The following is a 26,838-nucleotide window of genomic DNA, read 5'->3' as shown; positions in this document are numbered from 1 at the left end:
TCTGTGGTGTCAAATACTGCATTGAGATCAAACAATATAAGCAAAGAGACATAACCTTGGTTGGAAGCAAACAACAGGTCATTAACTACTTTAGTTAGCACTGTCTCCATACTATGATGAGGCCTAAACCCTGACTGAAAGACTTAATGTATCTGGTTCTGATTCCTGTACGAGCTTAACTCTAGGATCTTGGGTTGAGATACGGGTTGAGAGCAGATATGGAGAGAGAGTGGTCTGATTACTACTAATTTGAATGTTTAGGTATGTTGCCAAGGCTGAGTTTATTAAATTTACTAACGGTTCAGTTACTTCAGTGTGTGGGCAGCAGTTAAATGCTGAATCGACCAATAAACCTACAGTCGGCTAAATATCTCTCCGAGCCCTGCTCTCTGACCAGAGCCAGCTTCCAAGGCCCACCAAGCCGGCACCCACTAGAGTACTAACTCTTGTTCATTGTTAGTTCAGGCTCTTGGATAGGAGTAAAAGTGTGTTATCTTTATTGGCATGCTTCCAACAGCCTGCATATCACTAAATGTTTTGTACAATTCTGAATACAAGGATGATTTTATAGGTGCCTGTTTCAAAATAGATTTATGCTGTCTAGAATGTGTCCCTCATGGTTACACGAAAAACACAGTGACCCCATCGATAGTGTAAGGTGGTGGCCTTCCCATTTTCTTTTGCTGTCTTACCCTTATTCTTCCAGGAAACACTTTTCTTGACAACATTGTGATAGGACATTGATTGCTGCAGAAGTAGGCTTCTTGCAATAAGCATTACTGCTGTAAAACTGAGTAATTTTGATGGGTATCTTATAAACAGACAAATGTGTTGCACGCATTGCCAGTGCATTGCCAGTGAATCTCACTTTGGCCAGTAAGGGCTGATTTTGACTCTGGGATCTACATGTGTAAACTCTGGTTTTGTAACCTCTAATTTTCTCTCAGTTAATGTCATCATCAAAACATCCAGCAAAGAGTTTCTTTGATCAACAGATTCACCTTTTTCCTTGTCTGAAATGACCCTTGCTAAAGTAAGTGGGCAAGACATGATCAAAAGCCTGTGCACATCAACATGCTTAACCAACTTGACTAGAAACTCCAAAGGTAAAATGTTAAAGTGCTGTTAATCAGAGGCCAAGGGTTGAGGTCCCTAGAAACACTAAATGTAAAGGATAGAATAAATTCAAGTAATAAGAAATGTAACCATGTGAATAGACCCCTGAACACATCTGTTCTGAGATTGAGATGCTTCATTCCAACTCTCATTTCTGCTTTAATCTGCTAAACTCTGCATTGGAGGATCCCCTGGCCTACAGTCATCCTGTATGTCATATGCACTTCTTGTCAGTTTTCAGCATAAACTGAACTGCTGCTCTTGCATGACTCAATTCAAGTACATCTCTCTTGGCCTCCACTCCCTCTAACCTATTCTTGGTTTATTTAACACTATGGATGATGCCTTTGAACTATGAAAAAGGTTTTACAAAGATTGGTGGTACAAAACAATTTAGAGAATGAAAGTGAAACTAAATTGAGGGTAGTTCTGGTTAAGATCATTCATTCAATCAAAATTGAGACTTAACAGAAACCCAGAAAAAAAGATTTATTAATTCATCAAAACCATGTAAACCCATGTCAAAATCATATTAAGCGGTAAACGATGTAAAATGAAAAAGGTTGTAATATTGGGCTTACACAGGATAAAAATATAAACAGATAAAAATCATTAAAAAAAAAGCATAAAAGCATGAGCAGTGTAACATGAAAAAAGGTTGTACAGGATACATTTGGCAAAAGCATTTTAGTCACTAGTAATTATAAAATCCAGTGGAGATATTCATGATGAATAGTGGGGGTTGGTAGCCCTAGTGTCAAAATGTCTGAGTGTTTGTGTATTTGTTTATTCAGAGGGAGACACTGTTACGGCAGCTGGAGACGAATGAACTTGACATTGATGCAACATTTGAGGAGCTTAATGTTCAACAGGAGACAGAAGAACAGAACTATGACATGTAAGATACATAAACACACATCACAGATTATAATATTCTTGTGCCATTCCACCCACTTTGTCACAGGTGCATTTATTGCTGTCCATCAAATTATCAAATAATGATAAATGCATGTGCACCCTACAAATTTGGTGATATGCAGGTGACTTTAACACCCCATCACAGCCATGAAACTGGAGCCCTAAGGGTCAGAATCTGATGTATGCTCTTTTTAACTGACATTCAAATTTTTATATATTGTCACAGAATGTTCTAGAGGATCAAGTAATCTGATTTTTTTTGTTTTGTTTTAAATGTCTTTAATACAAATGTAGGACCAAACTAAGAATAGCAATGATAATGTTAATACATATTCAAAATATTAAACTGCAGCTTTTATTTATCAGATTTGCATATTCTCAAATGTGGTTGTAAAAGAAAAGTAAATTTTACTGGCTGTTTACCTTTTCATCGATGTCTTTGAAATATTGATTAATAATGTACAATGTGCAATGTAAATTTTCTCTGTATTTACATATTTATTTAAAATTCACTTTAAAGGTTCTTACTTTATAGCATGATAATCATATATTTCATATCAAAATGTTCAGGACAATCTTGGTTTTCTTGCTGAAGAGGAAGAAGAAATAATATGGCCCTAAATCAGAAAATATGATGTACATATTTAGAAATTTAGGTTATCATATCTAATGTGAAATCATACCTTTAGTCATGCAAGTCAACTCTTTTTGGTGTTTGAAATTAGTTTACCAAAGTGTTTGGTTCACAAAAGTAGTGTATAAGTAAAGTAGTATAGAAATGTATAAACTCTCAATGTGTATAATCTTCTCATTGTTTGGATCCTCCTGGTGTGTGACCCATCTGATTGAAGGAGATGTCAGTAATACAACTTGGGTAGGATGCATGACAGAGATGTATCTGCCTTGCTGACTTCTTAACTAATCTGCTCAAATGGGCTCATTGTGTTAGTGCTGCAAGGTGGTGTGGGACAACAATTTTTTTTAAAGTTTAACCAGTATGTACTTGACTACTATTTGATTCAGTTCCATCACGAATCACCATCTACATAAGCTATGCAAAGCAGCTCAGATCTGGCACATCAACCAGCCGCATTCCCTTTAACATTAGAATGATTGTCTTGAAGAACCTGCAGTATGTGCTTGGACATGGCTTTCACATTCATCATCAACTGTGTCCTCTTAGTTTTTATCAACTAAATGAGCTGTTAAGATCATGAGTGCTTCTGTGGATTCTGACCAGCAGTCTGTAGTGACGGAAATACTTCCAAAGTTTTTAGTGGCCAAAAGGTTATAGACTTTTCCTCTCACTTTTATGTAAATCGAGTCTAGCAAAACAAGACAAGACAACCTGTCTGTCTTCACCTTATTTCTGTGTTTTGCTTTTCTCAATAATCCATCATTTTTAACAGTATGGCAGAATATATATATAGCTGTCATTTCCTTGATTGTTTTGTCACATTGTACATTTACAGCATTTAGCAAATGCTTTTATCCAGGTCAACTTTCAGTTATGACTAAATACAATTCAAGCAGTTGAGGAATATGGACTTTACTCAGTGGCAACTTGGCAGTGATGTGATTTTATTACAGAGTTACCACTACCCCTGAGCTTTTGGATCATTTGGTGACCACTTGGTTGTCTTGTTAAACATTTGCTGCAGAGTAAGTTGCTGCATTGGCTTGCTTTCCCTGAGTATTGGCCATAGACTCTTCATAATTGCTTCCTCAAGTGGGCACATAAGTTGGATGCGTTTGCATGTTTTAGTATAATTGAGCCATGGCTCACAGTCTGCTGAAAGACGATACAATCTGAAAAGCCAATATTGTCTTTTGAAACCAACCCTAGATCATGTTTTTTTCCAGTCACCTATAAATAGAAAAATTTGATATGTGTGAGATAGAAATAATAGAATACAAACAATGAACTCTCTTTGTTAATCAAGACAACAGATTAGTTAGACACATGTTGTATTTCTGTTTTTGTTTGCATGTAATGGAACCGATGGGATGTATGATGCATTTCGGAGACATCTGACAGACTGTGTTGTATCAAACATGTAACTGAATGAGAATATCAGGCTTTACAAATGTACATGAATCACTAGCATGAAACCTAGCATTAGCACAAATGGTAATGTTAACATGAAAGCTAAAATAGTGTGACATCCAGCAATAAATTCAGTTTTTGTGAATTTTGAAGTCAAAAAGAATAATCATTGTTGAGTATTAAAGTTAAAAAATCATGTTTCCTTTAACTATGCTACCATGAAGAGAGCTGAAAAATTCCTTTTCTGCAGAAACAGGGTGGACTATTTTTTTTCTCACAGGGCCTCTTTGGTACCTTTAGCCACTGGTTGGACTGTGGAGAAGTCCAGATAGTCTCTCTGAAAATGTTTTGAGAGATGGACCACATGCCTATGTACTTACTTCACCATGTGACAGAGGGCAACAAAGTTGAAATGTCTGACCGCTGTCACTAGACCCTTGGCTTTGCCAGAGTCCTGAGTGTTGGAGGCAGCCATGTGCTCTAGCACGTCTCTCAGGCCGTTCATCGATCTACACACCACTGATGCAGCACTATGAATTGACAACAAACTCACTGTTTGTAGCTAGGGAAACTTCAGTTGGGGCTTATCAGACTGTTTCTGCAATTCATGTAGCATATTACTCTGAAATCAGAATTACTGAAAATACAAAGATTGACCTCAAATCCTGCTGAAACTTTATCACCTGTTGCACAGACTGGCTTTAACTAGCAGTAAGACAGTAACCTGTGCAATACATCCCTACCTATTCTGAGTTTAATTTCTCTGAGTTTAATTCTTCTCTTTCACCAGTTGCTTCATATCCTCAAAATGGTGTATGCTCTTCCATCTGAAGTTTTTAGAGTTCCTGAACAGTTTTGTTTTAATCTTGTTGTGATCTGTGTATCTTGCATATGTAATATGTCACTTCCTGTTATGTCAGTGCACTCATCCTCTCTACTAAGAAAAGAAAATACAGGACTTTTTACCACAGCCTCCCGCAGGTGTCCTTACAAAAGCTTGGTGCATTTCTGATCCACATTTCACATTTAAAGTAACTTTCATAGCTTTTTGAAAGAAGGACACCATCTCTTTCATGACTTTAACAAGATGACCAAATTTTGAATTGGCCATCGCAGTTTTTGTTGTAAAGCAGGTGAATTTGAGAAGCCCCATCATTTGTTGGTCATACTGTGACTGCATAACTTCAGTAGCATTAGCCATGACATTCTTTGCTGATTCTGCCTTGCACTTCCTTTCCAAGGCTACTGTATGAGAAGAGGTATCTGAGTCATGATTTAAAGTTAGCATTGAGTAACATCAGTTGATAAAGGTGCAACGCTATATATTTTACAAATTGAGCATCACATATCACTGTTAAGTTTGAGCTATGAATATATTCTGAGCAAGTTAGCCTGAAACACACACACACACACCCCGCCCCCCAGTGTTTCAAAGTATTGGATAATTTTGTTCAAAAGAGTCAAATTTATTTTAAAGTCAAATTTATTTATATAGCACTTTTTAAAACAGTTGTCAGATAGCAAGAAAAGCATGACATGCTAATTGTGGTGTTCTTGTGCAGCATTTAAAAAGACGCTATCAGTGCTTTATATATCAATAAGACCCTAAATGCATATATTTAATGTTGTATGTGCAGGCTTGTTTCCACTGGACTAAAACTGCTTTCATCACAGTCCTTAAATCACAGTACTTTATACTTCAATATGGTTGCTTGGATTTGCACCTCTAGGCAACTTGGATAAATAAGGGTCATGTATGGGAAATTTTAGACTTTAAAATGCACTTGGAACAAGTAATAGATTTGCACAACCCCATACACAGTTTTAACATCTGTATTATGCACTGTTCTGTTTCAGATTCATGGAAATGATGGAATCACACAAAGCCTATGGCTCACCATCTAATGGCCAGAGCCCTTCCTCAGGGTCCCATTTCCCTCTCATTTTTCCTGGTGCTGCCTCCCCGAGTAATTCCAACCCCAGCACTCCTCAGGTCCCTGTTCCACCCCAGCCCCACCTTGTTCCAGGCATGCATCCCATAAATTCCTCACTTCAGTCCTCAGCACCTATAATGCCTCAGCCTCCCTCACAAATGTTGAAATCACCTGTTGTTGCCCCATATACCCTTGTGTCCGCCCCAGCCAATATAGCTCCATCTGCTCAGAAACGAGGCTTTATATCCCGTCTGTTTGGTTCCTCAACATCAGAGATGTCTCCAGAAAAACCAGGCAAGTTTCAGTCTTTTTGTAATGCTTTGAAAGAACTTTATGTTGCTCACATTTGGTCCCATAATTCTTAAACATACTCATGTAGAAAATTAATACCTGGGATGCATGTTAATGTTAGGATAATTTTATGTAGTGGTACATTAATAGCAGAGAGCATATGTGTTTTGAGACATTGGGAGCCTTGCCATTGATGTCTGAGAAACAAACATATAACAGCAGAATTTAGGGAAAAAGCACAAAAACACTTTCTGATTGCACTGTAAGTTAAGGATTTGAGGGTGTTATATGAATGCTGAATGTCATTAAAACTGTTGTGGATATGTTATTGGGGGAATTATAATACATAGCAAAACCTGGTTTGTGTCAGGAAAGGTCAGGATTGGTGAGGATGAGTCAGAAGACTTCTTGTCCATACCTAAACACAATGCCAAATATTTAAGCCACATTTTAAGATGAGTGCTGCTGGCTCATTCTCTCAATGGCCAGAGCTCTTCTGCAGGCAGTTCCTACTCATCAGCATTAATTTGACTTTAAAGTTACTAAATGTGGTTTTAGGCAATAACATTAAAGTGTATAACACCAGGAAAAGTCCAAGTTATCAGATATGGAGCATTAGTTATCAGACATGGATTTGTGTACATCATTCTGGTTACCTGAATCTGCACTCATTTCTACCCAAATTTGATAGATAAGGGGTATTGATGTGTGTAACAAAATTCAACACTACTGAGCCTGGTGCACTCCTGTGAATGCTTTCAACGCTATCTTTGGTGTCTGATGGCTGTATATGTATCTGTATATATGTATATACAGCTCCGTAAAAAATAAGAAACCACTCCGATTTTTTCTTAAATCAGCATGTCCACATGCACAGCAGCCATTCCATTCAAGTGTTTATTGAATTCCTTCACAGACACAAATATTGATTTTTTGACTTATCCTAAGTTAATATATTAGTACTGTGTTGTTTATAAATTAATTTGAACTTGTTTTCTTTGCATTATTTGTGGTCTGAAGTTGTTGTAACTGTTTTGTTATTTTGACCATTAGTTATTTTTCATTAAAAAAAAAAGAAAAATTAAAAACATGCTCCAAAATACAAAATTTTGAGTACACTGAAACCATTGTCATGTTCAAGAAACCAGTTTGAGTTGATTTGAGTTATTTGTAAGTAGTGCAAATACATGAATAAAATGAAACTATTTTCTAATATTTTTAATTTAAAAAAGAATTGACTGTATCCTGCTAACTATATAGAACTAACAAACTATATAGACAACAACCTATTAATAAATGTAAAAATTAAGGCACCTGTACAGAGTGAAATAGAAGACATCATCGGTGCGGATTGAATTGTGTTGGTCATTCCGAGTGTCCGCCTTTAGAGTTTGGGTGATGTAATCCAGCATTAATGTTGTTTGTTCAAATTTCTTGTGTGGAGGTCTAATTTGGAGTTGTTTGGCTGATTCGGTGGATCTATGCTTGTTCATTGATGCGGCAGTTGTTAACTACTAATCATGACGACTTATTCTGCAGCGCAGTGTTTTTCTTCTCTTGTGTGTTAGCTACTCTACGCTCGATTGCTAAATTCAAATCATGTATCAGTTCCATTAGGCAGTTATTGTACTTTTTCAAGCGATTATGGGCATCTGATCTTGCTATTGCCCATGCAGATGGGTGGTTGAGTGGTGGTATGTAACTGATGCTTCGATGGAGTATGTTTCATCACAAACATTTATGCAGAAATAATAGTTGCTCATGCGTGGAGATTTCTCTGCAGGCGCATTTCTCCCAGCGATGAGCGCCATTGAGCATTGCACATATACATACTCGTTGAACTCCTAACTCTTCACACACCACAGCATTCATAGTTTCTGGAGATGTGTTGTTGAAATATTGATAGCCCGGGATGATAGTTGAGTTGTTCGTTTGAGCGCTGAGCTTCGCAATTTGATTGCAGACTATTAACCATCAACCAATCAACCCATCAATACAAATATTTTAACACATCTCTAGAAACCATGAATGTTGTGGTGTGTGAAGAGTTGAGAGTTCAATGAGTATGTATATGAGTAGTTAAGAGTACACTGAATAGTGTATGAGCCTCAAAATGAGTTCAACAGTTCAGAGTGGTGAGAAGGGCCAGCATGTATGAGTGAGTTGTTGACTTGTTCACCAGCCTAATTATTTGTGCTGTCCCTGATGATGATCTTAGCTCTCCCGATGACTCTGGTGTGGTAAATGTCCTATAGTGCAGGGAAATAAGCTGTGCAGTTTTAATCACTCACCTTTCTGTCTTGAGCAGTACAGTTTCCATACCAGACTGCAATGGCACTGGTAAGAACACTTTCAATAGTACTTCTGTAGAAGGTGTTGAGAAGTTAGGTTGGTATGCCAAAATTTCTCAGCCTTCTTAGTAAGTAGAGGCTCTGCTGGGATGAGTGATAAGAAAGATAAAAGTGAACATTTTGGAGTTGGTTCTGTGTTGATATCCATCAAAAATATGTCAGAAAAATAAGAACTAGAAATGCATTTCCTAAACAAAATGCAGAGTGATTTGCACATCTTAAGCAGTTCTCCTGTGGTGGCTATACTATTGTTTAGTGGTTGCTTTGGTGTTGCCATGGAGTTCCAAGGGTAGCTAACCATTCCAATACATAGTTAGTGTGTGGGTATGTATTTTTTTTAATGCCCATGCAATTATTCCTTGCCACCCCCTTATAGAGACACTAACTTTTATATTTTATTGTATTTTTCCCTTTTCATTAGTAATGTTATGCAATTCATTGTTTGTATATGGTCCTACAGATATAAAGGTCATGAGGTACCACAGTACCACAAATTCAGATATCAATAGTATTGTTATATGAGATCATGTACCAATAACCATTACCTTTCTAGTACATCTAGTACATCAACCTGCCATCCCACATTGAACATGAACATTACAGCATGCACACTTGGGGAAACAGCAAAATGGTGATGAGAGGGAAAATTATTTTATACTTTTCTAAAAAAATTAATTTTTTTAAAAAGGAAGATATCAAAAGAATAAAAGATGCAAGACGAGGTGAAGAGATTGTACCTACTGGCCTCTCAGACACCTACTGGCTCAATTTTTCAGTTTTCAAAAACTTAAAACAAAATTCAAACCTAATGATATTGCATAAGAAGACTGAATATACCATGCTTAGACTTAGATAACAGCAATTTGGAAACAAAACTGGAATATTTTTTGTAAATCAGTTGAAACTGCAAACAGAGAAGTCAATAATAACCGCACTCTCAGACACCTCAGATAAGATCAATCAGGTCCATTTTTAGGACTTTTTATTTCAATCTCTATACTTCAGATAGCCTAACCGGAAGAAACTGAAGCATTCCTGTGCAGTCTCTACCTACCTTAACTATCACACATTATATGCTCAATCACTAATGAAGACTGACCAGGTTTTTTTTTTTTTTTTTTTTTTTTTGAGTAAGTCAACACATGTAAGCATTTTTGCTGACAATTTAATAAACTCCCATAGCAACAATAACTGGTGCACACAATTCCTTCTTGGTGCTTAAACGATTTTCAGCATGTGGTTTTATTTTACCAGGCAAGATATATTCATGTAATTTACATTAATATTTGTATTTTGTTTTTTGTTTTTTTTGTTAATGAATTAGTCTGCAATAGACATTTTATGAAAGTATTTGTAGACTATGTCTATCTCCCCTGTTCTATAGAAGTAGCATCTTATGAGGCTTCTAAGTCCTCTGGGATGGCACAGAATGTGAATTACTCTGGGCCAGAAGTGGAGCAGGACCAGAAATGTCTGGAGGACAGTGGAGCAACAACCAAACCCAAGAACAAAACTCAAGCAGTGGCTTCTGCGCAGGGAAGTGACAGGCAAGCTATATACTTATATAATTTTTATAGTCCTATTTGCCTAAACAACTGTTCACCTTTGAAAGACACAAGCTTACTGTAAGATTGAAACAAGGATCTTTTTTATCTAATATTGTACATTTCTTTTATCTTATATTGATTGTAAAATTTATAACAGCCGTGGTACTGAGGGATGTATGGTTCTATGGCTGCACACTATACACCAAACAAAACACACCAAAGAAAAGTGTAATAAATAAATTAATAAGATGAAATCTTAATAGCTAATGATTAGTCAAAAACACAAATATCACAATTTTTTTTTTTTACTGGTCATACTTTACATATTTAAAGTTGTTGCTGTTTGCCAAGCAAAAACCTTATATTTAAATGAAGAAATTGTTCATTTCTTAGACTTTCTGAATGTTTCTGTGCATATATTGACATTTGATTTGTTGCATAAAAATAATTATATATGAATACTTTCTGCAGTAATGCAGTGTCCTTTTATTTGTATTTTTGTGTACTTGATGTATGGATGCGCTGGTAATTCTTATCTTTAACAGTGTTTGTTAATGAGGTATCCATTATTATTTTAACATTAGGCCAAACCTTATTTAGAACATTGTCAGTATATCTTTGCTGCTTTTTGTTACTGCAGAACAAGGCAGTCAACATAATGTTGCTATTAGGCTTTAGCTCATAGTACAACAAAAACAACTTTGCAGCACAAGTATACTGTATTAAATGGAAGATGGGGTTATCCATCCATGCCATTGGGATAACACAGCCCCTGCTCCCACATCAGAGGCATCCAACCACAAAAAGCCTCTCAAGGTCAAGATTAACCATTATGGGTGTGCACATGATGTTTACCCCTAAGTACACCTCCCCTAAGTACAATTTTAAGCTTTTTAAAAAAAAAATGATTTGTACTTCTACACTTTAACACTAGATATCTGAAATTGTACATGTAACAAAGTGATTATTCAGGATTCAAGTTGAAGTAGACACTTGGGCCAAGATATTAATTCACATCCAGGCTTTTTTCTGTCATTTAGGTTCAGTTTGAGCTCATCTAATACAAGAGAAAATGTTGAAAAAAACAAGGGCCTTTTATTTTTGGGGTTTATAATGTGTATTTGGATGGTGGATATCAATTTTTAGTCATGCTCTACATTTCCTGACTCATCAGGGTCTTGTCAGGTATAGTGAACAATTTTGAGTATATACATGTTTACTCCGTAGCTACACAGCATTTTCCACTAGGTGTCCAGGACATCTCCATAGTGCCCAAAAACCTGTCAAATGCATAAAAAGTTGTCAGTCAGAAAACATCGAGTGTGCAAGATTTTTTTTGCTAAAACATCAGTGTTCCACAACTTACTAAAAGACAATATTAGCTTAATTGTTAATGGTTTCGTTGAATACGGCTAAATGATATTAACTTAATTGCTAACAGGCTAAAGTACAGTATTACTGTAATACTTTAAATAAATAGTATGCATTCTCATATGCACAAACATTCATTTAGTCTTACAAAACATTAATTTTGTAAACTTTCTTACCTTGTTCCCATCACAAAAGCACAAATACTTTCTTTCGTAGTTCATGCTAGAAGCCATTGAACCGTCACTCTCAGCTTCCAGCTTATATCTGCACCCAAACAGCTCCACATAAACTTCAACTTTTGCTGTGTGCATTGCCCTCCCTCATTCAGTAGGCAAATGAGGTGTCTACGTTTTCAGAATGCAGCATTTGCTGAAACAGCTGCTACTCATGCCAGTTGCATCTGGTCAACACTTGTGAAGTAATTTGATATTCCCTCTGCCAGTACCTTGGTAGTTCTAGGTGTGAACGAGTATCGCTCCTTCATACCAAAGAAAACAGCTCTTTATGGCCTAACAGCAACCACAGAATCTACGAGAACAGGGTTTTAGCTTTTTATTCAAAAACACTCCTAAATGACTAACATGCATTTTGTGGTAACTAAAGGCTTGCATTTTTTGTGTAAGGTTGTGAAGGAAATAAACACATGCTTTTGTATAAAGATGTGAGCAACCAAATAAAGAACCTTACATTCTATGTACTATTTCAACATGTCACGCAGTTGCTTTCTTGGTAATTGAATTTTCTATGACAAAATCTGAAGTTATCTTGGAAGCATTTAAAAGGACAGACGTAATCATTTTGGAAATAAATCAAATACACACAGTGTATTCACCATGGGACCAGCTATTTGTCAGTGAAGTATCCCATGGTGCCAGAATACCTGAAATAGAAGTACAATTATAGTTGCACTCTGCAGGACTCTTGTTAGAGAACTCAGCTGGACAGTTTCTTGGGTTCTTCTGTTGGGATAACACATCCCTTCTCCCACATCAGAGGTATTCAACCACAAAGGGCATCTCAAGGTTGAGATGAACCATTATGGGTGCGCACAAGAAGTTAATGAATGCTTCAAATGTGCAAGAAAACAGATCTAGCCATGATGGCTCAAGCTGCAGCAGTATAGATAGAGACCACTGCACTACCTCTAGTGCTGTTCTTTTCCAGATAGACCCTACCATTTCAAGGTCCATGTTTTCTTCCATGGACCCATAGTGCCACCCTGTGTCTCTGAAAACCTTATTGTTAGACCTAGCCTGGTCTAAAATATATGTATATATGTATCTACACAATGTTAGGCAGGCGGATTTCATGTTATGACTGATCACTGTACATGTTTGAAGGTGAATTATATTACGTTCTGACACAATAAATAAGAATAAGTAAATCTTTAACGTAGATTTTAAAAAATTGGAGTGTGTCTTTGTCCTGGATTAAAGCTGGAAGTCTGTTCTATATCTCAGGGCCTTCATAGAGAACGCTCTTCCCCTGACTATAGGAACCCTGCATTTTGAGAACACAGTAGGCAAGGCAGGTTATAGCATCCAAGTGGGGCCTGACAATTTAGCACTTTATATACAAATATAAACAGCAATAAGCAAAGACTCAAACTAATATAAAAACACATGAAGGTCAGAAAACATATGCAGCACAAAATACTAGATGTTGCCATGAGCAGTAACCTCTTATACTTTACAGGTTTATGACTAGTTAGGTGTTTTGCACACATTTTCACAAATAATGTGGGTAATTTCTTTCCTACTTCTGTGAAATGTAGTGATGGTGAGGGAAGAGGAGGGAATCCACTAGTGTCTGGTTTCCAGGATGATTTGGACCCAGATGACCAAGAGCCAGCCCAGCCTAAAGCAGCAGCCCCAAGCTTAGGCATCACCCTAACCAGCGATGAAGAAGATGAGAGCCAACCTATGCCTCCTGGGATTCAGAACAAGAAGCTCAGCACTAGCTTCAACACAAAAGGGTAACTTTTGTATGACAGTAAGCAAAGCCCAGAGCACACTGAGCCAGCATTCTCAAAGAAATGCCAACAGTCTTTTGTTGACAATGGTGTTATGTTGACAATGGTGTAGAACTTTGGCTTGATGTGCTCTGGCCTTGACACTGATGACTTTCCAAACTGAAAGTCTATAATTGATATTTCAACATTTTGTAAGGAGGTTTCTCCAATTTTAATGGTATAAATATGTGTATATGTGAAACAGATTAAAATATGTTCTTATGAACAAAGCACCTTCTCAATTAAATTAGTAGGCTTAACCAAACTGCAGTAATTTTCAATGTGTCCACAATTATCTTCAAAAATTAATTTGTATTAGCATTAATGCCTTCTAATGGAGAATGCTCTCTAGCATCACTTTACTTTACCATTGTCATACTGTGCAAAGTAAAACACCAGTAGGTTGTTTTATTTATTTATTTATTTTTAATCTAAACTAACCAGTACATAACCTGTACATTTTCAGACTCATGTTCAGTTCAATCAAGCAACAGTCACTTAAGTCCAAACCAGTTGAAAGACCTCAGGGCTTGAAAACTGCATTCACCATTCCTATGCAAAAGAACAAGTCAAGGAGCACGGTGGAAGCAAAATCATCTGATTCTGATCATGAGGGTCCTATGGTTCAGCATGTGCTTTCTTTTGTCATGGATTACCCAGATTTTGAGAGCAAAAAACCTGGACTTGCTAAAAAGAAGGTAATACACATTTTTTATTCCATTGTAATCATTAGACCAATTTGTGTATATATATGACAAGTGTATTACTGTATCATGCTGTTGTCTTTCTACCTTTCTTTGGAGTATTTTTTCCACAATATGGCTTTATTTTTTTCACTGATAAGGTAATTGTCCTTTTTAACATTTCACTCTATATTGTCATCACTTGGATACTGCTTTGTAAAGCAGTCTTTTACAGCAACAGATGACATATCTGACAAGTCAGATGACGGGTTTGTGTTAGCTAGCCTCACAGAGCCCACAAAAATTACTACCCCCTCTTCCAAGAGCCTGATACGTGACATTGACCTGTTTAATCTGGCATTTGAAGAGAGTATTCCTCAGGACAAAGACAGCAGTGAGGATCAGGAAGGTAGAGCACTCCTGTTTCATTCTCTGTAGTGAAATAGCATTTGTACATTTTGGGATTTCATAGTTCTGAGGCAGTATTGTGCCTTGCAGACACTGAAAGCAGGCAATTAACAAAGGACAAGAAGAAAAAGAAAAAGAAAAATAAAGAGGTAAAATTGAGGGCTAAAAGCTTAGCATGCCAGTATGTATAAATGTACAGGTATTGTAACCATTATGGTAATATTTATTGTTGCAATTAATGTATTTAAACTTGATGTGTCTTCTTGAAAATGAATTAATCATGGATGAATTATGTACTGGAGTAAATGTTAAAATTGTCAGTTTGGAAAACATAGAAACTTAGATGTCAAATCTGAAGATCCAACAAATGTTTCACATAGGAGGATGAGAAGAGCACTAAGAAACGACACAAACATAAGAAAAAAGAGAAAGAGGAATCAGGAACAGGAGATGAGGACAAAAAAAAGAAGTCATCATCAAAGAGCAAGAAATCTGGAACTTTGGATGATCTGGAGGCCTTCCTTGCAGGAGAGGAGGGGATAGGGAGGAGTGAGAAAAAATACTATAAAGAACAATAACACTTGAACAGTCCTACCAGGCCACTTTCCTGATTTCTGATTGTCACAGTCAGATCCATTCATGGCTGGGTTGTTGACTGTCATTCCACCTTACCCAATTTTGCTGTGCATGTGTTTTTGCTTATTTACTTTTTTTGTTTGTTTTCTTTTATCTGACTTTATTTCCAGTGCATATTCTGTGTCAGCTATTTATTTAATTTATGAATTTATTTTAATTAAATTTATGAATTTCTGTTTACTTCTGAATGAATTACCAGTGGTTTTCCATGGTTTTGGAGAGTGAAGATGTTCTGCTGGTTTTATTTCTATTTTATTTACCAACAAATTTCACAATTAAGTAATGTTGAAACAAATATCAAGATATTACCCAAGAACTCAGTACAGTTTGATACTACTCGCATTAGCTTGTCTTTTTGCGTGAGTATATATTTGTATGTGTTTCATGACTGTGTAGAACATTCCACACAGATAAAATTGTCAACACTATAATTTATTTTCCATGCTTACATTCAGTGTCTTCCGGTTTCAAATTGTAAATGTGTGAATTTGTGTGTCCAGACAAACCAGACAAAAGCGCCCCAATTGCCACATAATTACATTTACTCTGAAAAATTGTGTGCTACTTAATATTTTTATATTAACGCCTTAATTGGTAGTGCATATTTACATTAAATATGGAAGATAAAGTATCAAATAGCATTTCCATGTTTACTCGATCATTAATGCTGCCTACTCACCACAAAACTGTCAGAGATGCACCATGCATATTATATAACCCAGCATAAATGCAGCAAGGAAATAAAAATAATGGCACAAGTGTAATATGATTGAAATTATCCCTATTATATTGGAAGTATGTGTTGCATGTGTGGATACAGTATTTAAGGAGGGTTTGACAGAAGGGTTACGGTATTTCAGGAGGGTTTGACGAGCTGAAAATGTAATGTACAAATGTATGCAAAACAATTCTGTGGTAAGTCTCACTTTACATTGTAAAGTATCAAAATAATTAGAATGGAGCTCACCAAGAAAGAGCCTATATAATGTATGTATTTCCTTTTTGTTCTGGACCCAGTTTCCGAGAAAAGATGAAAGTCAGAATCGGACAAATGAAAACCCCTTTATAAACTCATTGCTGTTTACATAACATTTGAGGTATGAACTGATACTCCCCATTCATTACAAAGGTCTTACCCCTATCGTAAACCAAAATAGCATGAGGGTGCTGGCTTTTGCCCCATTGTTTTAGGAACAGTATAAACAAAGCAAAGTTTTTCATTTCAATCCTTGTTGAATCCATTCACTATTCATTAACATTAGGAAGGAAACATGCCATCAAACCATTGAGTTAGTGTTTGTGGTTTACATAATTCTTGTTTGAGTCCTTCAAATCAATATAAATTGTAAAAGGATATTTGATTACCATCTTTTAATTGTGTATTGTTCAGTATATGCTTGTGTCTTTCTTTTTTATTTGTTATGCGTGTCATCCCTTTATTTCTACTAAATTAAAGGTGTGAATCAAAAATGTACTCATTGGTAGATCATTTCATGCTCAAGTGCAACTTTGTAGAAAGATTGGTCTCTAAATTATCTGGTCATAAGGAATATTGTTGAACTTGCTCTCCAATACTGCTGTGTAAATTATTTTTAATATCTTTATACTTTTTCATATATTGAATCAAATTAGTCAGAAATTAGTTTTTGTACATTGTACACAGTATACATTAATATATTCATGAAACAAATTGTTTGCTCAGCTATTTGTGGCTTGCTCAGTCATTTTTACCACGTATGTTAACTTTGTCCATCCCCTGAGTGAATTTGAGTCACTTTTTGGTTGTGGTGATTTTGGCATGTCCAAGATATCCATGTACCGATAATCCTTGAATACTAAAGACACCATAAAGCAGAATCTTTTTAACTCATGCAAAGATATTTATTTCATGTTGGAACTCAGACAGTGGGGTCCAAATAAAGGCGTTGCAAAAGGACATAATGTAGTAACAGAACATCTGTGATTTTAATTTGGACACACAAAGAAACACTAATCACCTACCTGCCCCCTTTTGTTTTCCTCTTTTCACCAAAGATTAGCATAATAGTTTAACCAGTATTAAGTTCACCCACTAGCAGAAAAGGATTTGGTAGATTGAGTCATGACTTTTATGTCTGTATGCCTATCTCTATAATTATCACTCTACACGCTTCATAGCGCTTAGTTTTTTGTATGCAAAGGATATTAATTTCATATCTTTCGATATTGGTTATATATTGCAAAGTTTTTGTTGGAGAATAGTCTACATTTATTTGCTTAAAATTAGTGTATACATTTTTTTTCTCATCAATATGCATTTCACTCCTCATAGAATGTGACTTTTAATCAAATAATAAATTCTGTATAGGATTGTACCCTTACACTTTAAATTAGTCTCTTTGATAGAAAAACATGAATCAAGACCAAAAATCTGATTATGGTATAATTATATGTAGACATTGAGCGTGTACACCGATCAACCAAAACAATAAAACCACCTGACTAATATTGTGTAGGTCCACCTTGTGCTCGGACCTGTTGAGGCATGGACTCCTCATGACCTCTGAAAGTGTCCTGTGGTATCTGGCACCAAGACATTAGCATCAGAGCCTTTAAAGTTACAAGTTGGGGTCTCCATGGATCAGGCTTGTTTTTCCAGAACATTCCACAGATCCTCAGATTGAGATTTGGGGAAGGGAGGCCAAATAAATAACTTGAACTCTGTCATGTTTCTCAAACCAATCCTGAACAACCTTTGTAGTGTCAGGATGATACAAGAGTTAGGATGATGAAAGAGAGAATTGCCATTAGGGATTACCATCTCCATGAAGGAGTGTATTTGGTCTGCAACAATATTTAGGTGGTTAGTACATCAAAGACATCCATGTGAATGCCAGGACCATGTGAATGCAAGTTTTCCCAGCAGATCTTTTACCAGAGCAATAAAAAAAAACTTATAAAATCCTCACACACTTCTGCAGAAGCCTCAGGGTTGACTGTAACAGCAGGGTGTTTTGTTTTTTGGGGTTTTTTTTTTTTTTGTCAGGTAGTGTTTGACACACAAATATGTAAAATATTAAATATTTATTATTCAAGATTCCCCTACTTACTTATTTTTAATTGCAATTAGTTTACTATCTTCTTTGGCTAATTTAAGGAAGTGTATTAAAGAATATCATTCTGTTATACACTAATGATTTGGAATTGCACCTTACTGAGCACTAGGTGGACCTCTGAGAGTGTAAAAAGGTATTCATACAGATTGGCCAAAATGGCACTCACGAAATAAAATACTTTTAGAGACCTTACTGGAGAGCAGTAATGAAGGCATCAATCTTTCAGTCAAGAATATGTCATGCCGCATTTACTACATCTGCAAAATATGTAAACTAAAGCAATTAAGGAACAAACCTTAAGAGATAAGAGATAAGTGCTTTGACATAGAATGACAAAAAATGACAAAAAATTAGGAAATAATTAAAAGAGTTATTAAATCAAAAAACATAGAGAAGAATTGGCTTTTCAAAGTAGAGACATTGATTTTAAATGTACACCTTTTAAATAATTCTATAATCAATTATCCACCAGTACAATACCTGGACAAAAGAATATAACTGAAAAATATAATATATTAGAACTGACAATAAAAGTCTTCCAGAACCTTCTGGACTTGCCCATTAATGAACAGATAATAAAATATCCACTCTAAAACCTAAAAAAATAAGTGGGCCTGATGGCATTTTAAAGGAAATGATTAAGCACATAAGTATAAAATTCCAATAGGTCATCCTCAAACTATTCAGCCTAACTCTGAGTGTAAGTTACTTCTCTGACATCAAGTCTGTAGTAAGTCTTTCTCTCACAGGAAGATGCCCAGGTGTTTGTGCAGTCTCTTCTAATTTCAAAGCTAGACTATTACTTGTTGTAGGGTATTATTTAACGCACTTATTGTCTGTTTTAGAGCTAATCTGTTTTGTACTTCTAGGCATCAGCACTGATCCATATTTCAACAGCATTCTAGTTCAATGGTATCTTGGACTCCCTCCTACTGTACTGGCCAGGAGTAAATGACAAAGCACTTTTGTAAGTCTCTCTGGATAAGAGCATCTGCCGTAAATGTAAATGTAAGATTGGATTCATACCAAATCAACACACATCTGATTATATTTACCCTACACTCTCTAATTGACTTACATGTTAACAAAAACAAAATATTTGCATGTCTCATAGACTTCAAAAAAGCTGTTGTGACAGTTTAGCACAATGGCCTATTCTACAAATTACTGGAAAGGAGTAAAACATATGACATTAATTCAATGTACACAATTGGTGTATAGTATAAAGATTGGCAACAAAAGGATCTTCTTTTCTGAGGAGTTTGGAATGTCAGGGCTGCTGCCAACATTATTCAGAGCATGGGCAGAGCCTGGATCTTGAATCACTGTGTATATTTATGTGGGGATTTATCTACTTCTGGAAACTTATATATACTTATATATTGTATAAATCATCTTTGAGTGCTCAGTCCATAATGCCCAGCTGTATTGATGCAAAGCCCATCTGCATAATGCAATATGCAATGACTAAATGTAAGATAATGCCTAAATACTTTATTATTCTTTTCTGCTGAAACTTTACACGAAAAGGAGGTGTGCAGAAAATAGTACTGAAAATTTGACTACCAAGAATATTGATTGCAGCTCACTCATTATTGAAAATCCTACTATTTTTTTAGGTCACAAGGGTGTTTGTGTGTGTTTTTGTGGGTGGGGGGGGGGGGGGGGGTGCTGTAGAATGAGCTGGGAGCAGATGGTAGTGTCAGTCTGGGTCTTTATGATGTCATAGCTGGCTGGCTTGCCAGTGTACCCACCATATGTAATGACCACAATGATTACATGTACCTGATGACTCACTCTGTCTCAATGACAGTAGAGCCCATTACTGATTGGAGTCCAAACATAACAGGGATGAAAATAAGTTACACTAAATGCATTTTTATGCCACAGAAGGATACATTCTGATGTGCAATGTTAGCTGAGAAAAACGGACATTTTTTGTCTTTTTATTTTACTTTCTATCTTCTACAAATTTATACATATGCATCAGTGTTATGTATAAAAAAATATGATGCATATATTATGAGAATAATTTAAACTAATTGCGATGTGACAAATATTTTTAATTATATAATTATGTAATGAAATGCCAAATGTCTGATTCACATTTAATAGTCACAATAGAATTTTTTTTTCTTATGAAAAAAATAATTTAATTAGCTGTATTTAGTTAGTAAACTAAATATATTTTCTATGGTGTCCACAATATCCCATTGTGAGAAACTGGACACCTTTCACATGAAGTGAGCAAAATACTGTGCTGCATGTCTGGCTGTAGAGCTTTTTAAGCCAAAATGGGTCGGAAAATATAGTTTTACCAGCAAATTTTAAATGCCACAGCCCCTGTGGCAGCAGTCCACCCACCTTGTCACAGGTGAAATTATTTTGGTTCACCAAATTTTTAAACGGCAATAAAGGTACGTGCACCCTAATTTAGAAATTTGTAAAACGTGGCAACCATGAAATTAGACTCCTTGAACCACTACATAACTATTACATTTTCACACTGTATTATAATATATATATATATATATATATATATATATATATATATATATATATATATATATATATATATATATATATATAAATGCAGTATAATGTACATTACCTACAAATTATAACCATAATTATAACCTTTATTACTTGTTATGTGCATTGGAAAGTATGTTGGAGCAACCACTTTTTATGTAAAATAATGGAGATAATATGAGATCCTGAATAAGAGCTGATGAATACATGTCCAAGTCTGACTCCTTTGTCTAATAGTAAAATTCCGTTCTACTTAATGCTTACATGCATGTGACATTTTTAGTGCATATGTGTGTTCCTGTGTCAAAAAAGGAGAGCTGCAGCCTGGCAAATGAGTTGAATTAAGAACAATACTCTTTAGTCACGATACTGACATCACTATAGATTTAAGAATAGGTGGGCTAATTGCAGAACTTAAAACTTAACACCTGCCCTAAATGTTGCATTGTATAATTCAGAAGTCATTTTTAGTTTGCTTTTTAAGTAAGGTTACATAAGCATCTGCTCATAAATCATCAAGGTTCCTCTGCTGGCATGTACAATCATCAAGGTTCCTCTGCTGGCAAGACAAATGGTATTTTCACTGTCTTGTTAATGAGATTTCATTTTGGACAACTGTAACAGTCAAATTACTTATTTTCACTATTATGTTGAAGTAATTTCCTTCTGCTCAGAAATGCCAGGAAGTACCAAAAAGGTGTGTCTGGGGTGCAGTGCCAAAATAAATTGTCCCCTACAAAGCCTATCCATTTTGCAAGAAATCACAGCCATATGGCCAAGAATCAGGGAAATATTAAAATACTATTCAAAGAAAATAAACCCAAGTGGACAATTAAAAAGAATAACAAGGACTGTTGTCCTTAATAGCAGCCAGGTGTTGGTAAGGTCAGGTCCGGGCTAAGGATGCTAATAATTATTAATGAAGTAGATTAATGCAATCACATAGCTCATTGAGATTTCCTAATTGTTGTTTTGTTTTTTACTGATGTGCTGAATCTTGTGACCTTATGGATTGTGAACATGATGGTGAACAATTATAATTGATTAATTGGATTTTACCCATGTATTTCAAACAAAGGGAGCATTATTAAATAGAGAAAATTATCACTGTGATAGTATTTTTGTAATATTTGGCTTTAAACCAATAGGCACTAGTAGGCAATATTATGTTTCTTAGTATAAGAGTCACCATTTACACATTTTGTATACATTACTCAAACATTCCATTTTACTCAATTGTAAAAACTGATCAGCAGTCATGAAATGAAATTAATATTTAAGTATTTTATATTTAATATTTATTTATATTTATATTTAGCTCCGGAACATTAATGTACAGTCATAGCCAAAGGTTTTCAGACTGACACAAATTTTGGTTTAAAGTTTACTGCCTCTGTTTTTTGTCAGATGTTTATGTGGAATAGTGAAGTACAATTATAAGCATTTCATAGGTTGTGTAACTTCTTATTGACAAATACATCCAGTTTAAGCAAAGACTTAGTATTTACAGTGTTGACCCTTCCTTATTCATGGCAGTGTTCTTAGGCAGAATTTTTAGGAATGCCACTCCCTTGGATGAGAGCTTGCTCAGGACTGGTAGAAGGCAGGTGTTAGTGCATCTGCATGCACAGTGAGACGAAGGCTTTTGGAGGATGACTTGGTGTCAAGAAGGGCAGCAAAGAAGCCACTTCTCTCCAAGAAACACATCAAGGACAGACTGATATTCTGCAGAAAGTATAGGGACTGGATTGCAGAGGACTGAAGTAAAGCTATTTTCTCTGATGAAGTCACCTTCAGACTGTTTGGGACATCTGGTCAAATGATTGTCCAGAGAAGAAAAGATGAGTGCTAACATGAGTCCTGTGTCATGCCAACAGTGAGGCATCTTGAGACCATTCATGTGTGGGGTTGCTTCTCATCAGTGAAAAAACATTGAAATTTTGGTTCCATGGCCAGGAAACAAAAACACACGGACAAACAAAAACACAGAAACTGTGATCAACTCCAAGCATTGATTAGGCAAGAATGGGTTGCCATCAGTCAAGATTTTGCCCAGAAGCTGATATCCAGCATACCAAGGTGAATTTCAGAAGTCTTAAAAAAGAAGGGTCAACAATGTAAATATTACAGTGCTTAAACTGGATGTATTTGTCAATAAAAACTTATGAAATGCTTATTATTGTATTTCACTATAACATATATATATATATATATATATATATATATATGACAAAAGGATCTAAAAAACTGAAAAACTGAGGCAGTAAACTTTGTGAAAGCCAAAATTTTAGTCGGTCTCTAAACTTTTGGCCACAACTGTAGATGTAATTTTGTTAACATTTTGAGTTAGCAGGAAAAGGACATGTGGAGCATTGTAGATGAGCTGCTGTTAATAGAGCCAGTGCAGCTGGCTTGGTGAGTAAACTGTGTAATCAATGAATATTGTATTGGTTTAATATTTATTATAGAATATTTAATGTGACAAATTGAGAATGTGGTGTATGTCACATTTTTAAATTTAGCAATTGTAGTGTGTAAATTATCTGAGTGAACCCGTAAGCACTTGGCCATCTGTAGTGATACAGCTTAAACAACTTATATTTTTGTTTGTGAGCTGTCAGTTTTAGTCTATGTAATTGACATTTTAAGGATTCTTAATTTGATACATTCTGTCTGCATGCATAAATGTGCCATTACATAGAATAAAATCAATACCCTCATACTCACCCCAGAGATGGCCAATCTTGCATCAAAAGGGTGACCACAGCCTTTCCACTAACAGCTGTGCAACACCTCTGAAATTGACCAATTATCATTATGTTCCATAGCAGCTTTCTATAGTTGAATCAGGTGATACACCCACTACTTTAGCCTTTTCTAATTCTACTCCTGGGCATACATAACATGGGCACATTTTAATGCTCTATGCTCTATTTTTACCAAATAAAAGCATAAATTTTTGGATAAGATGATTTACATCATAGAGTCTATATTTAGTCAAAATGTATTTATATACCACTTTTTACAACAGCCATTGTCATAAAGCAGGTCTGAGTCCAAGCCCCCACTGAGCAAGCCAAGGGTGATAATGGAAAAGAAAAACTCCCTAGAGCATGAGGAAGAAACCTTGAAAGGAACCAAGACTCAAAAGTGGGGGCCCATTCTCCTCTGACCGACAGACACTACAATAGCAACAATATACAAAATAATGAGCAGAATATGTTATGAGAGAAAAAAAATAAAAATAAAGAAACAAGCAATGAATTTCTATTCTGGTTTTCTAGAAGTCCTAGTCTGGTTTCAGTGGTCTCTGTGTGTCAGAAACCCATCTTGCATGAGAACGTCTGTATGACAACATCTGGAGGTATGGTGGAATACAGCAGGGGGGCATCAGAGGGTAGTGGGAGGAGCCATGGCAGCTGAGACAGGTTGAGGCTCAGTAACAACATGACATCAGGAGTAGATGTAGCTTGGAGAGAATAGATTATTAGGCATGTCCAGGTATAAAAGTGTGTAAATGACAGAACTGTAAAGCGCAAAGATGAACTCCGGCAGATAAAAGGATAGAGCCAGAAGTAAACAGGTATGAGTGCTCCCAGGAACATCAGCACTCTGCTGCTTTCAGTCAACAAACTTGAGTGACAAAAAAAGAGGTGAAGGTGCAGCATCATAACATCCCAGTTTACCATAACTCTCAATGCCCATGGACCCCGAGATCTACGACTTTATCTATCTGCTTAATAAATTGCTTGACTGTAACAGATAGATTTTCAACCTAGACTTAAGTATTGAGACTGTCTAAGTCTCGAACATTTACAGGAAGGTTATTCCATAGTATGGGAGGTTTATAGGGAAAGGCTTTGCCCCTGTGGACGATTTTCTTATTCTTGGTACTAGTAAAGAGCACCTTTTGATCTAAGCAGATGTGGAGGGTCGTAATGCACTAGGAGTTCACTGAGGTACTGTAGGGCAAGACCATTCAATGCTTTGTAGGTCCTTAGAAGTATTTTATAATCAAAACAAAAATTTTACTGAGAGCCAGTGTAAGGTATCTAAGATAGGAGTAATGTGATCAAACTTTCTAGTTCTAGTATGAACTCTGGCTGCTGCATTTTGAATTTTAGCTGGAGCTTGTTTTAAGCACTTAGTGGTACAGCCAGATAGTAAAGTATTACAGTAGTCCAATCTGGATTGATAAATGCATGGACTATCTTTCCTGCATCATGTGAAGAGAGTATGTTCCTAATCTTTGCAATGTTCCTGAGGTGGAGAAAGGCAGTCCTAGAAATATTATTTACATGAGCTTCGAATGAGAGACTTGGATCCATAATAACTCAGAGATATTTAACTGTTGAAGAAGATGTAATTGGGAGAACATTGAGGTTCAATATGTAATTAGAGAGCAATGTCCTAGCTGTGGGCCTAATAGAAGCATTTCTGTTTTGTCAGGATTAAGTGAAAGTTTCTCAACATCCAGTGTCTGACATCCTTTACGCATTCCTCAATAATATTAAGATAATATATGTCTGGTTTGGATGAGCCATATAACAGTGGAATAGCATTGGAAACTAGTATATTGTTTACATACAATGTTACCTAGTGCTGTTATATATAAAGAAAAAAGCAGATGCCCTAGAACAGATCCTTGTGGAACACTATAGTTAACATTGCTGTATGCTGAAAAGTCTTCATTTATGTGACAATTAGCACAGTTCTTTCTTTCATTAACTGGTTGTTCTCTAGCTAGCTAGCAAGCTATCACTAGTATATTAGATCAGCTTACTCATTAGGTGTAGGCTGTAATGGTAGCAAATGCAGACCAATTAAATAACTAGCTATCTTCTTTTCCCCACAAAGGCCACAAAAACCTGAGCTCTGTAGCCAATACATCATGACAAAAGTCAATCAGAAAAAAAATGTACCTTAGTGATGTTTATTCAGTTAGTTCAGTTAGTTATGTTGACTAGTTATATCATGTTGGCCAGTGCTTCATCCTTGTCATGTCTTCCACAAAAACACACTCTATGGACTACATTACCCATAAACCTCTTGTTCATTCATTAGTAACGCCTGTGTCGAGTTTTCGCTTGTTTATTTCCCTATATAAGGGAATCTCCTATCAAAGTACTCGCACACTGTTTTCAGTCAAAACCTCTTGAGTCTGAAAGTTTGTCAAGGACTTTTATTCTCTTTTGGCAAGTTGGGAACAACACTTGATATTCAGACTAAATACACTCCATGTTTTATTTTCTTTCTTTAAAAAAAGTCAACCAGACACATTTTTACTTATTTATATTTTATTTAAGTACAAACATATTACATTCTATATTCGCTCTGGCCAGACAGAATTGACTTGCCTCATATTTGAAACCTGAGTGGCTATTTACTGATTACGCGATTATTTGTTTTCAATGAGGCTGCTGACCATTGTTTCATCACTCAGTGTTGAGCAAATCATATGTGTTCCTCCATTTCTTTACATATTCTTGCACATGATATGTTAAAGCCAAGTTTTACCAGATGCGAGGATAAATTTGATTGTAATGCTTGTTTCTCCCTGCTGACAATTATGCAAAAGTTAAAAAAAACGTTCACGCAACATTTTATATAGAGACGTCCTGCAATTAAATGTATTAGGAAACATAAGATCTATCACAGAGCAATTGTACACTAAAAACAATTGTAATTTCCAGTGGAACATTTTAATGGAAACTTAAGCACCGTCATGGTATTTGTTTTCAGTGTATTCACAAGCACCGTGACGTCATATCAAAACAAACTTACTTAAATTCAAAATCCATTTTCGGGTAACAGTTCTCACTTCACATCTGAAACGAATGACTATAGCCTACATAAACCCGCGCTCAAATAGGCTTACACAAACTGGCATTTGGCACG

At 35.9% G+C, this 26,838-nt stretch overlaps 1 protein-coding gene across 5 annotated transcripts in view; it reads left to right on the top strand.

The window, feature by feature from the left end:
- Positions 1–17,555, top strand: part of rabl6a (RAB, member RAS oncogene family-like 6a) — a 31,960-nt gene extending 14,405 nt beyond the window's left edge. The window contains exons 10-17 of one of the 5 annotated variants that reach the window (XM_027007963.3): positions 1,911–2,014; positions 5,939–6,309; positions 10,042–10,204; positions 13,350–13,550; positions 14,053–14,284; positions 14,495–14,678; positions 14,768–14,826; positions 15,058–17,555. In XM_027007963.3, coding sequence (XP_026863764.2) covers positions 1,911–2,014; positions 5,939–6,309; positions 10,042–10,204; positions 13,350–13,550; positions 14,053–14,284; positions 14,495–14,678; positions 14,768–14,826; positions 15,058–15,255 — 1,512 coding nt within the window. In that variant the 3' untranslated portion in view covers positions 15,256–17,555. Of the gene's footprint in view, positions 1–1,910; positions 2,015–5,938; positions 6,310–10,041; positions 10,205–13,349; positions 13,551–14,052; positions 14,285–14,491; positions 14,679–14,767; positions 14,827–15,057 lie in introns of all 5 variants that reach the window. The other 4 variants (XM_027007961.3, XM_027007964.3, XM_081714069.1 and 1 more) reach the window with 4 other exon arrangements.
- The last annotated feature ends 9,283 nt before the right edge of the window (positions 17,556–26,838 follow it).

Source organism: Electrophorus electricus, chromosome 1 (genome assembly GCF_041902795.1).
Source record: "Electrophorus electricus isolate QZ-2024a chromosome 1, ASM4190279v1, whole genome shotgun sequence".
NCBI lineage: Eukaryota > Metazoa > Chordata > Actinopteri > Gymnotiformes > Gymnotidae > Electrophorus > Electrophorus electricus.
The sequence above is the reverse complement of the archived record's forward strand: the minus strand, read 5'-3'. Positions and strand labels throughout refer to the sequence as shown.